The sequence below is a fragment of the Schistocerca cancellata genome, chromosome 3 (genome assembly GCF_023864275.1).
Source record: "Schistocerca cancellata isolate TAMUIC-IGC-003103 chromosome 3, iqSchCanc2.1, whole genome shotgun sequence".
NCBI classification, from domain to species: domain Eukaryota; kingdom Metazoa; phylum Arthropoda; class Insecta; order Orthoptera; family Acrididae; genus Schistocerca; species Schistocerca cancellata.
In genome coordinates, this window is record NC_064628.1 from 137,590,609 (window position 1) to 137,606,915 (window position 16,307).

At 44.1% G+C, this 16,307-nt stretch overlaps 1 protein-coding gene across 1 annotated transcript in view; it reads right to left on the bottom strand.

Annotated features, from left to right (window-relative positions):
- Nucleotides 1–6,515: 6,515 nt before the first annotated feature.
- The window catches only part of LOC126176163 (diuretic hormone receptor-like), a 301,518-nt gene continuing 291,726 nt past the window's right edge, over nt 6,516–16,307 (bottom strand). The window contains exons 9-10 of the mRNA XM_049923305.1: nt 8,904–9,089; nt 6,516–6,686 (exon numbers count right to left, since the gene is read on the bottom strand). Coding sequence (XP_049779262.1) covers nt 6,516–6,686; nt 8,904–9,089 — 357 coding nt within the window. The remainder of the gene's footprint in view (nt 6,687–8,903; nt 9,090–16,307) is intronic.

Genomic DNA, 16,307 nt, shown 5'->3' on the forward strand with positions numbered 1-16,307 from the left:
TACAGAGGTATCTCTTTAATCAGCGTTGTGGGTAAAATCTTCTCAGGTATTGTTGAAAGGAAAGTGCGAGTATTAGTTGAGGACCAATTGGATGAAAATCAGTGTGGGTTTAGGCCTCTTAGAGGTTGTCAGGACCAGATCTTTAGCTTACGGCAAATAATGGAGAAGTGTTATGAGTGGAACAGGGAATTGTATCTATGCTTTATAGATCTAGAAAAGGCATATAACCGGGTTCCTAGGAGGAAGTTATTGTCTGTTCTACAAGATTATGGAATAGGAGGCAAACTTTTGCAAGCAATTAAAGGTCTTTACATGGATAGTCAGGCAGCAGTTAGAGTTGACGGTAAATTGAGTTCATGGTTCAGAGTAGTTTCAGGGGTAAGACAAGGCTGCAACCTGTCTCCACTGTTGTTCATATTATTTATGGATCATATGTTGAAAACAATAGACTGGCTAGGTGAGATTAAGATATGTGAACACAAAATAAGCAGTCTTGCATATGCGGATGACTTAGTTGTGATGGCAGATTCGATTGAAAGTTTGCAAAGTAATATTTCAGAGCTAGATGAGAAAGGTAAGGACTATGGTATGAAGATTAGCATCTCCAAAACGAAAGTAATGTCAGTGGGAATGAAATATAAACGGATTGAGTGCCAAATAGGAGGAACAAAGTTAGAACAGGTGGACGGTTTCAAGTACTTAGGATGCATATTCTCACAGGATGGCAACATAGTGAAAGAACTGGAAGCGAGGTGTAGCAAAGCTAATGCAGTGAGCGCTCAGCTACGATCTACTCTCTTCTGCAAGAAGGAAGTCAGTACCAAGACTAAGTTATCTGTGCACCGTTCGATCTTTCGAGCAACTTTGTTGTATGGGAGCGAAAGCTGGGTGGATTCAGGTTACCTTATCAACAAGGTTGAGGTTACGGATATGAAAGTAGCTAGGATGATTGCAGGTACTAGTAGATGGGAACAATGGCAGGAGGGTGTCCACATTGAAGAAATCAAAGAAAAACTGGGAATGAACTCTATAGATGCAGCAGTCAGGGCGAACAGGCTTAGATGGTGGGGTCATGTTACACGCATGGGAGAAGCAAGGTTACCCAAGAGACTCATGGATTCAGCAGTGGAGGGTAGGAGGAGTCGGGGCAGACCGAGGAGAAGGTACCTGGATTCGGTTAAGAATGATTCTGAAGTAATAGGTTTAACATCAGAAGAGGCACCAATGTTAGCACTGAATAGGGGATCATGGAGGAACTGTATAAGGGGGGCTATGCTCCAGACTGAACGCTGAAAGGCATAATCAGTCTTAAATGATGATGATGATGATGATGATTTCTTTAGTATCGCTCTGAAGCAGTGAAGCTACCGGAAATACTTGCACCTATGTTTTTCCCCTTCTTGTTTGTTCTCTTTAGTGTGCTAATAGAATAGCTAGCACTTCCTGTAACTCTCTGAAGCACATATTTTAACGATACTTTTGTTTCTTAGTTTTTCTATTGTAACATAATGTACTACTTGGGGAAGCAATGTATTGCACAAGGCTTTTTCAAAATGACGAATGATGACAGCCACTATAAAAATGAATTGGATAAAAATACTGTTTGGATGTATTTTTTTATTTTTGCACATGTACCATGAAATGGATGGACGCAGCGTATGTGAAATCCAGGACGACGATAAACATCGCACCACTTTCGCGTTACCTGCTTGTAGATCACTTCATTCCGTGTCGTCGAGTCCTGCCTTGAAGATATAATGCGATCCATACAGGAAGAGCGGCTGTGACAAGGCCTATCGAGTCTCAAGGTCAAGAGAAAACGGTATACATTCAGTCAGCTAGAATCTGTAAAGTGAGACATACGTTTTTGCACCAAGTCCCTATCAATATAATTATGGTGTCCCAAATGGTAAACGCTTTTGTATCGCATAATCAATATAAAGAAGATCTCATTATACAACGGCGTTTATTAGTCGCGTCGTATTTATTTAGAGAAATGGATTCTGGAATTTTTACTCTTAACTTCGAGCAATAATAGCAGCACTTCGAGAAATGAGGTCCGATCAGACGAGGTTGGCGACTTTGCTAAAACAATAAAGTGAGCGAGGTTGGTAATATGTAGTCTCAGCTCCGAATCGGACTTTACTTTGCTACCCAATATCATGATAAAGATAAAGCGGAGCACTGTGCTCTTCTGACAAAAATTTAATGACATGATCACATGTGCCTGATTATGAACCTGTATCCTAGCACCTATGGAGCACGAGGGCTACACTAACGTGCTCTGAGGCAAAGAGATAGCAACAAGAACGGTCTCCCAGGTTGTCAGGCAATGGGGCACTGAAACAATGTCCCAATGCAACACTGGGGGGGAATCATCCAGCACTCAGAATGAAAAGGTGTCCTTGTGCAAGCGCCTCCTTATATTGCGCGCACTCTTCCTGCTACTTCAGTTCGCTATCGAAGACAGTGAGCCTTTAGGTCAACAAGTCGTGTCTCACATCTGTCGACTGATAGACGCACATTTCCTAGGATCGATGTACCCACTGTCTGGTCAAATGTATTCGGGCACCCCTACGAACTGGGGAATTGACCACTAGATGTCACGAGTGGCTGACCCGACAGTGTGAAAGGAGACGGGGAGTGTTGTGCTGTCGGTAGAGAAACGGTAACAGCAGGAGAGCTCAGAGACTTCGAAAGTGGACTAGTCACTGGAAGTCACCTGAGTGCGAGATTCATCACGGAGATTTCAACCCTTCTACAGCCACCCGAGTCGACTGTTGGTGATGTGATTGTGAAGTGGGAAGGTGAAATAACAACCAGTGCTAAGTCAAGACCTCATTTGCTGTCAAGACGACGACTGCAGAACATAGTTGAGCGTAGTCGCAAAAAATCGCTTGAAATCGGCGGAAGGAATCATTTGTGCGGCCAAATTTGCTACCAGCAGTCCATCTAGCATAACAACATTGTGCAGGGCGTAAAAGAGAAAATGGTAAAATGGACGAGCAGCTATTCACCAGCCACACATTTATGCTGTCAGTGCTAAGTGACCTCGAGGTGGAGTAAAGTGTGACACCGCTGAGCAGAGGATGACTCTAAAAGTGTAATTTAGTGTGACGAATGACTCTATACTCCGTGATAATTTGGTGGGCGTGTTTGTATTTGGAGACCATTACCTGGGCTCATGCATAGTGTCAACAGTGAAATGCGGAGGATGTGGTTTTACATTATAGAGGAATTTTTCATGTGTACAATGTAATCCCCTTACTGCGCTTAAGAAAACAGAAGACTAAGAGCATGTTTTATAGCATTGTGTACCACGTAGACTCGAAAAATTGTTCGAAGACGATGATTGTATCAGCGTGATGTGTACCTTGTTATAACGCATCATTTGTGAGGCAGTGGTTTCTGGGCAATGGAACTGCCGAAGTGGTCTGGCCTGCACAAAGACGAGACCTGAACCCAATGAGACACTTTCCTGATGAATTAGGGAGTCTACTTCGCTCCAGACCCCAGCGGCCCATATCACTACCATCTCTGCTATCGGCTCTTGAGGTAGAATGGCTGCCATTTCGTGGCCTCTTCATTCTGCTGTTATTCCTTCCCATCTGAGAACACAGTACTCTCCGCCTGCTTCTATAATCGCGGATCCACTTCTCCTGCCGCCTAGTGGTGAATTCCAGATTAAACAGGGGTGTCCGGATGCTTTCGATGAGGTTTTGTATGTCATGTCCATAATACTGTACTTAGGTTCTGAAAACAAAACGTGAAATGAATTAAATAACAGAAGCATGTTCATTAAACATTAAAACGAGCTCTATTACTGTTACTTGTTTCTAAGGCATAATTATGTTTTTCTTTACTTGAAATAAGTTCTAAATTTGCAGTGTTTGGAAATAGTGTTGTACAATTAAGGTGCACATACACTAACATCAGAGCGTTTACGTTTCGTTCTGTTTCAATTATAAGAAGAAACCTTCATTGTCGTAGACGCTGTAACGAATATTTGCGTTTGGAATTGCGTAGTGCAGTATAAAAACAGCGGTAAAATACCTGTAAGCGATTCCTATATTACAAAAAAATTTACTTGTCTGTTATGGTTTTCTTACCATCTTCTCTCTATTAACTGTAACGACACATTAAAAACAAATGGTCGAATGAGAAAACAATGTGCCACTCTTCGTTAATTTAAGATAAACTACGAAACAAAATGATTACTAGGTCAGCTGGCTCTTTAACACACCACGTTTATTTGAGTGTTTCAAACATCTGAAAACAAATTAAGAGTATAAACGCCTCAAGAATTTAACCTTAAATCATTACACAACAGCTATGATCAGAAAATGTAGCGCTTTATTGGACAATACTGTATCAGATGATAAGATGATTAAAGATGACACAGAAGGAATCATCTCGCTGTTTCTCTCTCTTTCCTCCTCTCTCTCTCACACACACACTCACTCTCTCTCTCTCTCTTCTCTCTCTCTCTCTCTCTCTCTCTCTCTCTCTCTCTCTCACACACACACACACACACACACACACACACACACACACACATACACACACTTTCTCTTTCTCTGTCTCTCTCTCTCTCTCTCTCTCTTTCTCCCTTCAGCAAGAAGTCGATGAAGTTGTGCTCCCTCCTGGCCTCTAAAACTACAGGTCACAGCAAAGCACTGTGTCATTATTTCACTCGCACCTCATCCCTCACACGTACCAGCAGTGTACCATACTGCCCAAAACTTCAATGCGGTAACCTCAGAAGGAAATAATGGCCATACATTCCTTATATGGAGTTTTACCGTCTCTTCATAACTGGCAGATGTGGTGAGAGAAAAACACAAAACCAGAAAGTGAAAATAAAATTAAATCGTCAATCCATGAAAAACAGAGGACCTGGAAAGGCGGGAAGTGATAGGATAGTGAAAGAATGTGGTTTGAATCAATATGCGTCTGTAATTTTTATTTATTTTTTAATCTGTCTCGTATACAGGCTGTCCCAGGGGGAAAGGTCAATATGGAGGGATATAACAAGAAAGATCATTCGAAGCAAAAAGTCTAGTAAACATCGGCTGCAAAATGCGTGCCTCAAGAGTTATGAGCACTGCTTCGTCCTCGGTAATGCATGCTCAGAACTCTTAAGATGTGCATTTTAGAATCCTTGTTTGTTAGACTTTTGTAGCAATCTCTTCGGTTTTCCGTATTTTGAGAAGTGGTAGAATGGACCAAAAGTAGAAATAAATGTCCAGAAAACATGAACTCTGAGGTACCATGAGCGCTAATGTGAAACACACCTCTTCTACTGAACAAGCGCAAATACCCCTTAAGGTGTGCGTTTTAGAGACCATGTTTGCTTGACAAGTTTTCCTTGTTTTTATCCACAGTACCTCCTACCAAAGTATGGAAAGCAAACAGCTTGCAGTCAAAGGGATTTGTTGCACAGCATCGAAGATGACGAAGTGCTCAGAACTCTTAATGTGTGCGTTTTACAATCCATGTTTGGTAGACTTCTTTTTTTACTTGAAAGGATTGTTCTTGTCATAACGATTAATACAGAACATTCCTTTGGAGACCCTGTATAGAATTGTAGTTCTATCTCTCTACGTCTGACGTGGGTCATCAGCTTCCATTGAAATATACGATGTAGAACACTGATTCAACCATGACAGCCGCGCGGGATTAGCCGCGCGGTCTACGGCGCTGCAGTCATGGACTGCGCGGCTGGTCTCGGCGGAGGTTCAAGTACTGGGCATGGGTGTATGTGTTTGTCCTTAGGATAATTTAGGTTAAGTAGTGTGTAACTTTAGGTACTGATGACCTTAGCAGTTAAGTCCCATAAGATTTCACACACATTTGAACATTTTGAATAACCATGACATTACATCAGTTAGAAATCGTCCGCTCTTCCTCGTTACAACTATGGCAACGTGGGTGATGAGTTAGAAGTTAACTGAATGTAGAAAAATCTCAATCCTTTTTTTTTTCAGATACGGCCATTCACTCTGCGGTATAATGTGCGCTGTATTGAAACATTCTAATTAAAACAACTGTGTGCAGGGACGGAGTTTAAAGCCGGAATAGAATGAAGAATCCAGAAACGACTCATACCCCACCGTAACAATATCACTTCCACAGTAACTTTCTCCTACTTCCTGAATATTTTGCTGGACTAGCATCCCTGGCATAAAGAGTAATGTCGAAAAGTGTCTGACATGAGCCACAGCTTACGAGATTATTCCAAGCATGAATCTTTCCGTACGAAATAACGTCTCTTCCAGATGTGAATCGGTCAACTGAGTTAAATCAATGTGTAGTCGAGGCACTTAGCAGGAGCGCGTATCCCTACAGCTCGTTCCGCTCCCTCAAAATGAGCTGTATTACGTATGGGACCCCCCTCCCCTCCCCCCCCCCCTCGTAAGTGTCAGTTAACCCTACTCGTTACGTTGTGTGGTGTTTAGCGTAAGCAGCCAGCAGCTTCTGAAGGCAACGCTTGCTACTGGAGACGTCTCGCCCGCTTACCGGATGCTCTCAGTCCTCGAGCGCGGCGACCAGTCACGGCTGTAGTTGCGCGTGTAGCGCCTGGAGCCGCCCACCGTGCGCGCCGTCTTCCAGCGCTCCAGGTGGTGCCGCACAGTGTTCTGCACCTCCGAGTTCAGGAAGCAGTAGAACAGCGCCACCGTGAAGCCCTGCACACAAATGCCCTCTGTGACACTAGCAAAGTTTATATACATTTTTTAAATTTATTGATTATTTAGCTTGAACAGATTGGGCCTTAAGGCTCTCACTTACATCTGACCAGAGCAACATAACAGAAAATAATACAAAACCTACCAAATGATGATAATAACACTTATTATTAGCGTAATAATAATAATAATAACAATGATAATAATAATTGATAACAAAAACTAACACGAATTCTTTACAGAAGATCGGAAAAACTGGTAGGACCCAGGCTCGGGGAAGATCAGTTTGGATTCCAGAGAAATGTAGGAACTCTCGAGGCAAAACTGTCTCTACGACTTCTCATGGAAGATAGGTTAAGGAAAGGCAAACCTACGTTTATAGCATGTGTAGCCTTAGAGAAAGGTTTTGGCAATGTTGACTGGAGTACGCTGTTTCAAATTTTAAAGGTTGTAGGGCTAAAATACATTGAGCGAAAGGCTATTTCCAATTTACACAGAAACCAGATGGCAGTTACACGAGTCGAGGAGCCTGAAAGAGATGCAGTGGTTAAGAAGGGAGTGGGACAGAACTGTAGCCTATCCAGGATGCAAGCAGTAACAAAAGAAAAATTTGGAGTAGGAATTAAAGACCACGGATAAGAAATAAAAACTTCGAGTTTTGCCGATGACACCGTATTCCTGTCAGATGTAGGAAAGGACTTTGAAGAGCAGTTGTACGGAGTGGACAGTGACTTGAAAGGACCATATAAGTCTAATATGAACAAAAGCAAAACGAGGACATTGGAATGTAGTCGAATGAAATCGGGTGATGCTGAGTGAATTAGATTAGATAATGAAACACTTAAAGTAGCAGATGCTATTTGGGCAGCAAAATAACTGACGATGGCCGAAGTAGGGAGGATACAAAACGTAGATTGGCAATGGCAAGAAAAGTGTTGATGAAGAAGAAAAATTTTCTAACGTCGAATACAGTTTAAAGTGTGTCGAAGTCTTTTCTGAAAGAATTTGTTTGGATTGTATCCATGTATGGAAGTGAAACGTGGACGATAAACAGTTCAGACAAGACAGAAGCTTTTGAAATGTGATGCTACAGAAGAATGAGGAGGTACTGTAGAGAACTGGGGAGAAGATAAATCTGTGGGACAACCTGACTGGAGGAAGGGATCCGTTAGTACTAACAGTCTGAGCCATCAAGAGATCACCACTTCAGTACTGGAGGGAAGCATGGTGGATAAAAATTGTAGAGGGAGACCAAGATATGAATACAGTAGGCAGTTCAGAAAGATGTAGGCTGCAGTAGTTATTTGGAGATGAAGAGACCCGAACAGGATAGAGCAGTATGAACTGCTGCATCAAACCAGTCTTTGGACTGGAGAGCACAACAACAATAATAATAGAAGTAGTAAAGAGCCATTTAGTATGATATAGATCAACCTTGGTCAAAAAGATCGCCGGATCCCTCAACTGAGAACCTATTAAGGGCATGGCCCTCCAACCAGTTCGGAATTTTGACGATCTAAAGGGCCGGTTCAAAACAATTTGGTAATATATCCTTCACAAGGACATCCAAAAAGTGTATCACTGCCAAGCCGAACAGCTCCTTGTATAAGGGCCAGAAGTGGGCGAATGAGTTCCTGACTTGCCCAATGCGCGAAGTAATTTCTCGTGAATGAACCATCAAATTTTTCTGAAATTGTAATCATTTGTTTGTCAGACATGTACATTGTATCTACCAATTTCCGTCCCATTCTGGTAATTCCTTCGTGGTATGTCTTTTTTTCTTAGAGTTTGTCACGTGCGTAAAACTAATTCTTTGTTGATATTTGTAGGGAGAATTACCAAAAGTTGTTCTTTCTGGGCATCACTCGCAAGTTGTGCAGTCAAAGAGAGATATGAAAGTGACACACAAAGTACCCTCCACCACAAATTTTGATGTGGCTTGCTGAGTACAGATGTAGGTGCAAAAGGAGAAACTGGCGGGAAAATTTGGGTCGACAGACTATGACAGGAGCAGTATTTAAAACATGGATCAGCATATAAAACATACGTCTCGTAACATTATTTGTAGCAAGTACCTACAGATACGGAAGATCAGCATCAGACAAAGGTGGAAGAAAGTGACGAGCTGGTTGATCAACGGAGGTTTTCTATTTTGGTACCCATTGGACGAGACAGACAGTGAATTAGAGGAGCACTGGTGGTGAGCTGTGGACGTACCTGTGTGGAGAGCAGCACGGCCCTGAGGTAGAGGTAGATTTCGGCGGAGAAGCCCTCTGTGGGCCCGGCGATCATGAGGATGTAGGTGATGCCCAGCAGCGGGATCAGCACCAGCAGCGCTTTGGTCGCCTTGCGGTACTGCTGAGTCTCCACCGTGTTGGCCGAGCGCAGCTTCGTGATCAGCACCTGTCGACAGACCGCACCAGTACAGTTCGTTATAAGCCGTTTGGATATCAGCAGAATAAGCAAACTTTGAAAGATTTTTGTGAACAGTTTTTACTTTTTACTTTACTTTCTCACTGAAATTTATATTTATTCTTTTATTTAGTATGATTCATTAGAGTGTGAGTTCGTTATTAGTGCATGTGCTGGTAGATATATACTAAATATCTTGATAAAAAGTGTGAAGTAGCAGAAGGAGACAACATAAAAATCACGCAGACAGTTCAGGTGGCGCATGTGGACAGGCATTATTCTGTTTAAAAAGGGCACCAGTGTACTGTTTACATGCGGGGAAGGAGGTACGTGACGTACCATGACATGCACTCATAGGTGACGGTCCCCACACAATGACGCCACGGGTAATACCACTGTGCCTCACCAAAAGGTTGGATGAGTGAGACTTCTCTCCAGACGCTGCCATACTTGCCGTCGATGGTCATCCAGGATAGTGCAGGACCGCGATTCATCGCAGAACAGAATGCGACCCCATTTTATAGCCCATGCTCCCAGATCATGGAAGCAGCAGCCATTTCTGTTTTGCTGTTAACGGCAGCCTACGAATGAGATAGTAATTCCATAGTCCCGCTGCAGTTAATCTCCGATTAATGGTGCAGAATAATACGGAATGCTGAAAGGAGTCCATTACGGGTTCTGGGATGGCAGTCGCAGACCTGGTCCACAGGAACCTTGACGACGAGTAAGGCTGTGCCCCTCACGTTATCACTGTCACATTCCAGTGCGAGACGAATCTGGAAATTGCACGATTTTGCAAACCCTCAATGAGGCTCCTATTGAACTCTGTTAGGTGACGATAAAGATGGAAGAGTGGGAATTCTCCCAAGGCGCTGCCATACTAGCCGCCGATGGTATTCACGAGTAAGCGGCATCTCCGTCTTCTTCACACTCAGCATCTAACGATTTTCATTCCCATGATACACCACCCCACCAGGCCTGGTAGCAACACCAACAGAAACTACACTAACGCACTCTGGTGGCCGTCTTACTGCCTCAGCGAATTGCAAATCCAACCATTTACATCCTGACGATGGTATGCTCGTGTACGACTTATGACCATGGTTTATGGGTGCTTAACATATTTTGTCTGTCAGTGTACTGCAACGGAAACATTGCAGTTTGTACCTTAACTCCTAATAAAAACCAACTGTTGCTTCGTTTTCTCTCTCTTTTGGGTATTTCGATCCTTTATGAGTACAAGGAGAAACGCCTTTCTGAGATGTCAGCTTCGTATGAAATGTTAGAGACGCCTAACAGCCAATATTTCTTTTAAATAAATATCCTCCTTTTCACTGTTAACTGTTTATTTATTTTACACAATCACGGTTTCTGCATTATAGCCATTCCCGAGTGCATTTTTGAATGTTGAATATGTCTGACCTACCTATGACTTGACTACAGACTGGTCAGTCATACGAGGTATGTCCACAAAGTAAGATCCGTTAGGTTACATTTTGGTTACATAAAACAAACGTGTACAGATACAGAAAAAATATTCATTGTACAGAAGTCTACAACTGTTAAACTACTTTTCTACATAGCTCCTGAAATTTTGTAGGCACTTGTCATAGCGTGGCACAAATTTCTGCATGCCTTCTTCATAGAAGGTTGCCGCCTGTGTATTCAACCATGTGGTAACATGTTCTTTCAGCTCGTCATAATCGTTAAATTGTTGACCACCAAAGACAGATTTTAGGTGTAAGAAGACATTAAAGTCGCTAAGAGCGAGGTCCGGGCTGAACGGACGATGATCAAACGTGTCCGACTGAAATTGCCGTAAGTGTTGTTTGGTCACATTCGCCGTGTGAGGTCGGGCATTATCGTGAAAAAAAAAAAAAACAGCTTTTGACAGTAATCTTTGGCGCTTGTTCTGTATTGCGCGGCGCAATTTCTTAATGGTCTCGCAGTAACCATGTGCATTGATTATTTGGCCTTGTGGTAAGAAATCAATCGGAAAAATGCCTTTTCTCTCCGAAGAAACGGTGAACATGACTTTTCGAGGTGTCAAGATTTGCTTAGGCGTAACCTTCGCTCGAGATGAAGTGTGTGCCTCAATTCAATTGATTGCTGTTTTACTCAGGGGTGTCGTACGATACCCAAGTTTTATCCCCCGTGATTATCCGAGAAAGAAAACCATCGACTTCTTCATTGTACCGTGTCAAAAACTGAAGTGCACTGCCCATCCATTGTTTTGTGTGTTGTTCAGTAAGAATTTTGGGTACCCAACATGAGGAAAGTTTTCTAAATTTCAGTTTTTCGGTAACAATTTCATAACATAGTTATCCTGAGATTTGCGGAACTTCCATAGCAAGGGCACTAAGTCTAACCTTACGGTTGTTCTTAATCTTCTCTTCAATTGTGTGAACCAGTTCATCAGTAACCACAAACGGGCTTCCACTTCGTCCTTCATCGTGCACTTGATCACGTCCTTCATTGAACAGTCTGGCGCATCTTGTAACCATTGAATCACTCATAGCATTTTGTCCGTAAACCTCGCAGATTTTCCGATGAATTTCCTTTGGTTTAACTTTCATTGCATTTACAAAACGAATCACAGATCTGTTTTCACACGCGGTGGCATTTTCAATTACGGCTGACATTATAAAGAAACACTATAAAGCACACGTCGGCAGCAGCGATCTGAAAATGGCGTACATGTCTTCTCTTTGATTCAGAGTAACTGCAGCGCGTTCTCGGAACTGCGATCGTAGCGCTGCCGCGGACAGAAATACAAACGGAATTTACTTTGTGAACGACCCTCGTATTTCGACATTTCATTGCACGCTTGAAAATGGATATCAAGCCTAAATCATGACTGCATAAAATAAAGAAACAGTTAACAGTAAAATGGCGAAATTTCTTTCAAAACCTGTATGACTGTAGCTCCCCAGCACGGGAAGATCATTTACAGCCAATAGGTTCTCAATCATCTTCCGAAGAGTTGTCACGAGAGGGAATCCATACCTATTATAAGAAAGTATGTATGTGTATATGTTGCACATTTCCTCCTAAACTAAACCGAGGGAGGTGGGGCAGTGGCTAGCACACTGGACTCGCATTCGGGAGGACGACGCTTCAATCCCGCGTCCGGCCATCCTGATTTAGGTTTTCCGTGATTTCCCTAAATCGCTCCAGGCAAATGCCGGGATGGTTCCTCTGAAAGGCCACGGCCGACTTCCTTCCCCGTCCGTCCCTAATCCGATGAGACCGATGACCTCGATGTTGGGTCTCTTCCTCCAAACAACCCAACCCCAATCCTAAACTAACGGATCGATCTGAATCAACCTTGGTACGGGGGTGAAAAAAAGAACTGTAGTCCGCGACGTGCAGATACTCTGATTTTATTCATCCAGTATTTGAGAATTAGTGTGTTTAGTTTCTTGCAACTAACTTTACACATAATTTATGATCTCTACGAAACTTTTTCTCGCTGGTATCTCGCTGGTACCCTGCACAAAATGACAAGAGGAAAAAGTTTATCGCTTACTACGTTTTCTCTGTTCACGCAGTAAAACTGCCGCATTAGGCATGGCATAATAATTTATTATTTCTTTACTAGTTACTCTATATGTAACTCATTTTGTGGAGTGTATCCGCATATACCACTGGATTTACCTGCAAAATTATGTCACTGTACGACACACAGTTCAGGGGATGTGATGTCATAAACACTTAAATGCGCGGAAACTTTCGTATCCTACATGACGTTTTAATTAATTTCTTCTTTATGCTAACTACATTCCCAACATATTTCATAAACAGTGTCCTCATATACTATTTAATGTATCTGCAAAATAATATCATTGTACGATTCGTGGTTCAGGAGATAAGACGTTTTAACATTTATCTGCGTGAAACCGAAACTGAAAGCCGAAATTCGCCAGAAACCCTGGTGAAATATGTATGCAAATATGTGTGAAATATATTAAATATATGTGAAATATACGCGTCATGTGCAAACACGGGAGGACCCAAGGGCAAAAAGCTCCTCCTAAAAACGTACAATCGCACCAAAAAGTGTTGGCACAGTTACATTTTAGTGGTTATAGGTTAAACGAAACATATATTTCAGAACAGAACCCAAACACGTGCCACCTTACATTACATAGGTTACAAATATGTCCTAATCACCTGGCCGTAAAGTAACACACGGTGTTATGAAAATAAACATCGCTCTTCTGTATTGAAAAAAGTATTGGCACACGCGTATGAATCGGACAGGGGTTCGTTTTCTACTTTGATGTTCACCTTCTAATAGCTAGTGTGCATCCCTTTAGCATCTATAACAGCACGTAAACGCCTAGGAATGTTTTCTAATGAATTCCTGGTGATATCAGGGATAATTTACGACAATTCCTCCAGGAGCACTTTCTCCAAGTAGTTTTTACCGGAAGGACGCCTTTTTCCGACTTGTGTGTCAAGATGAGCCCACAGGTTCTCAATGGGGTTCAAATCAGGGCTCTGAGGTGGTGTTAGAACCCTTCTGGGGATATTGTACAGTAACCGCTCCCGGGGTTTAATGGCGGTATGTTTTGGGTTGTTGTCTTTTTGGAAATGAAACACCCCAGTAAGGCCCAATGTCTGTGCATTAGCGTGTAAATTACCTCGCAACACGTCGATGTATCTCATATGATCCATTGTACCGAGGATTACAGGTAGATTTCCAACGCCGGACGCCGCCATACAGCCCCAGACCATAATAGCGCCCCCCACCGTGTTTGACTGTGGGATGCATGTGTTCGATGTCGAGGTACATATTCAGCTTGTGCCAAACTTACTTCCTTGCATCAAACCCGAACACACTGAACTTCGATTCGTCGCTAAATATCACATGTTCCAAAACTCCATTGGCTTGCTGATGTAGTCCTTGGCAGGCGTTTCTGCCGGTTAACTTCCGATATGTATGGCTTTTTCCTGGGAGAACGTCCATGCATGTCAGCCTCATTCAACATACACTCCTGGAAATGGAAAAAAGAACACATTGACACCGGTGTGTCAGTCCCACCATACTTGCTCCGGACACTGCGAGAGGGCTGTACAAGCAATGATCACACGCACGGCACAGCGGACACACCAGGAACCGCGGTGTTGGCCGTCGAATGGCGCTAGCTACGCAGCATTTGTGCACCGCCGCCGTCAGTGTCAGCCAGTTTGCCGTGGCATACGGAGCTCCATCGCAGTCTTTAACACTGGTAGCATGCCGCGACAGCGTGGACGTGAACCGTATGTGCAGTTGACGGACTTTGAGCGAGGGCGTATAGTGGACATGCGGGAAGCCAGGTGGACGTACCGCCGAATTGCTTAACACGTGGGGCGTGAGGTCTCCACAGTACATCGATGTTGTCGCCAGTGGTCGGCGGAAGGTGCACGTGCCCGTCGACCTGGGACCGGACCGCAGCGACGCACGGATGCACGCCAAGACCGTAGGATCCTACGCAGTGCCGTAGGGGACCGCACCGCCACTTCCCAGCAAATTAGGGACACTGTTGCTCCTGGGGTATCGGCGAGGACCATTCGCAACCGTCTCCATGAAGCTGGGCTACGGTCCCGCACACCGTTAGGCCGTCTTCCGCTCACGCCCCAACATCGTGCAGCCCGCCTCCAGTGGTGTCGCGACAGGCGTGAATGGAGGGACAATGGAGACGTGTCGTCTTCAGTGATGAGAGTCGCTTCTGCCTTGGTGCCAATGATGGTCGTATGCGTGTTTGGCGCTGTGCAGGTGAGCGCCACAATCAGGACTGCATACGACCGAGGCACACAGGGCCAACACCCGGCATCATGGTGTGGGGAGCGATCTCCTACACTGGCCGTACACCACTGGTGATCGTCGAGGGGACACTGAATAGTGCACGGTACATCCAAACCGTCATCGAACCCATCGTTCTACCATTCCTAGACCGGCAAGGGAACTTGCTGTTCCAACAGGACAATGCACGTCCGCATGTATCCCGTGCCACCCAACGTGCTCTAGAAGGTGTAAGTCAACTACCCTGGCCAGCAAGATCTCCGGATCTGTCCTCCATTGAGCATGTTTGGGACTGGATGAAGCGTCGTCTCACGCGGTCTGCACGTCCAGGACGAACGCTGGTCCAACTGAGGCGCCAGGTGGAAATGGCATGGCAAGCCGTTCCACAGGACTACATCCAGCATCTCTACGATCGTCTCCATGGGAGAATAGCAGCCTGCATTGCTCGAAAGGTGGATATACACTGTACTAGTGCCGACATTGTGCATGCTCTGTGGCCTGTGTCTATGTGCCTGTGGTTCTGTCAGTGTGATCATGTGATGTATCTGACCCCAGGAATGTGTCAATAAAGTTTCCCCTTCCTGGGACAATGAATTCACGGTATTCTTATTTCAATTTCCAGGAGTGTATTTGGTATAGTTTGAACACTAACCGTCTTGTCGAACATCGTCTGAACAACCTCAGCAATAATTGCTGCACTTGTAGCAGGTTCCTTCCGAGCAGGTGCGATGATACGGCCACGCTCTCGGGTTGTAAGCAGTTTTGGACGTCCAGGACGACACTTATTCACTGTTGTTCCAGCCTTTTTATTTTTATGAACGATGGCTCGTACCGTGGTGTAGCTAACAGACACATCTGCTCCGATTTGTCGATAGCTTCTCCCTTGTGAATGGAACTGTACCACTCTCTCACCCAACGCCACTTAATGTTCCTTCTTCTTCGGCCCCAAGCTGACCACTATCGCGCAATACAGTAACGTACTAGCGACCGGGTCGTCAACAACACGCAGTGTCTATTGCGTCAGCAGATGGCGTTTCGGTACCTGATAACCCAGCAATATACCGAGAAGCCACGCTCTGTGCCAGTACTTTTTGTGTGCAGAGGACATACATGTTTGCCCTTAACACTGCATTTCCTTGTTAATGGTAGGCACTGTGGGCAGATTTGTAATGTCTGGTATGTGAGGTGGCACGTACATGTGCTGTGTACCGGAAGGTGTGGCGTTTGTAACCAGAAACGATAAATGCTCTCGTGTGCGAATACTTTTTGGTGCGATTGTAAACTTTCAGGGCCGCAAATGCCACAATTAATAAAATGTTTCCCTTTAAAATCCAACGTTTCGTCTCCGTCGGCGGAGAACGTTTTCAATAGGGATCGTAGCTTCTTTGAATGTTCAATTCACACTCCGGCTCGCTACTGAC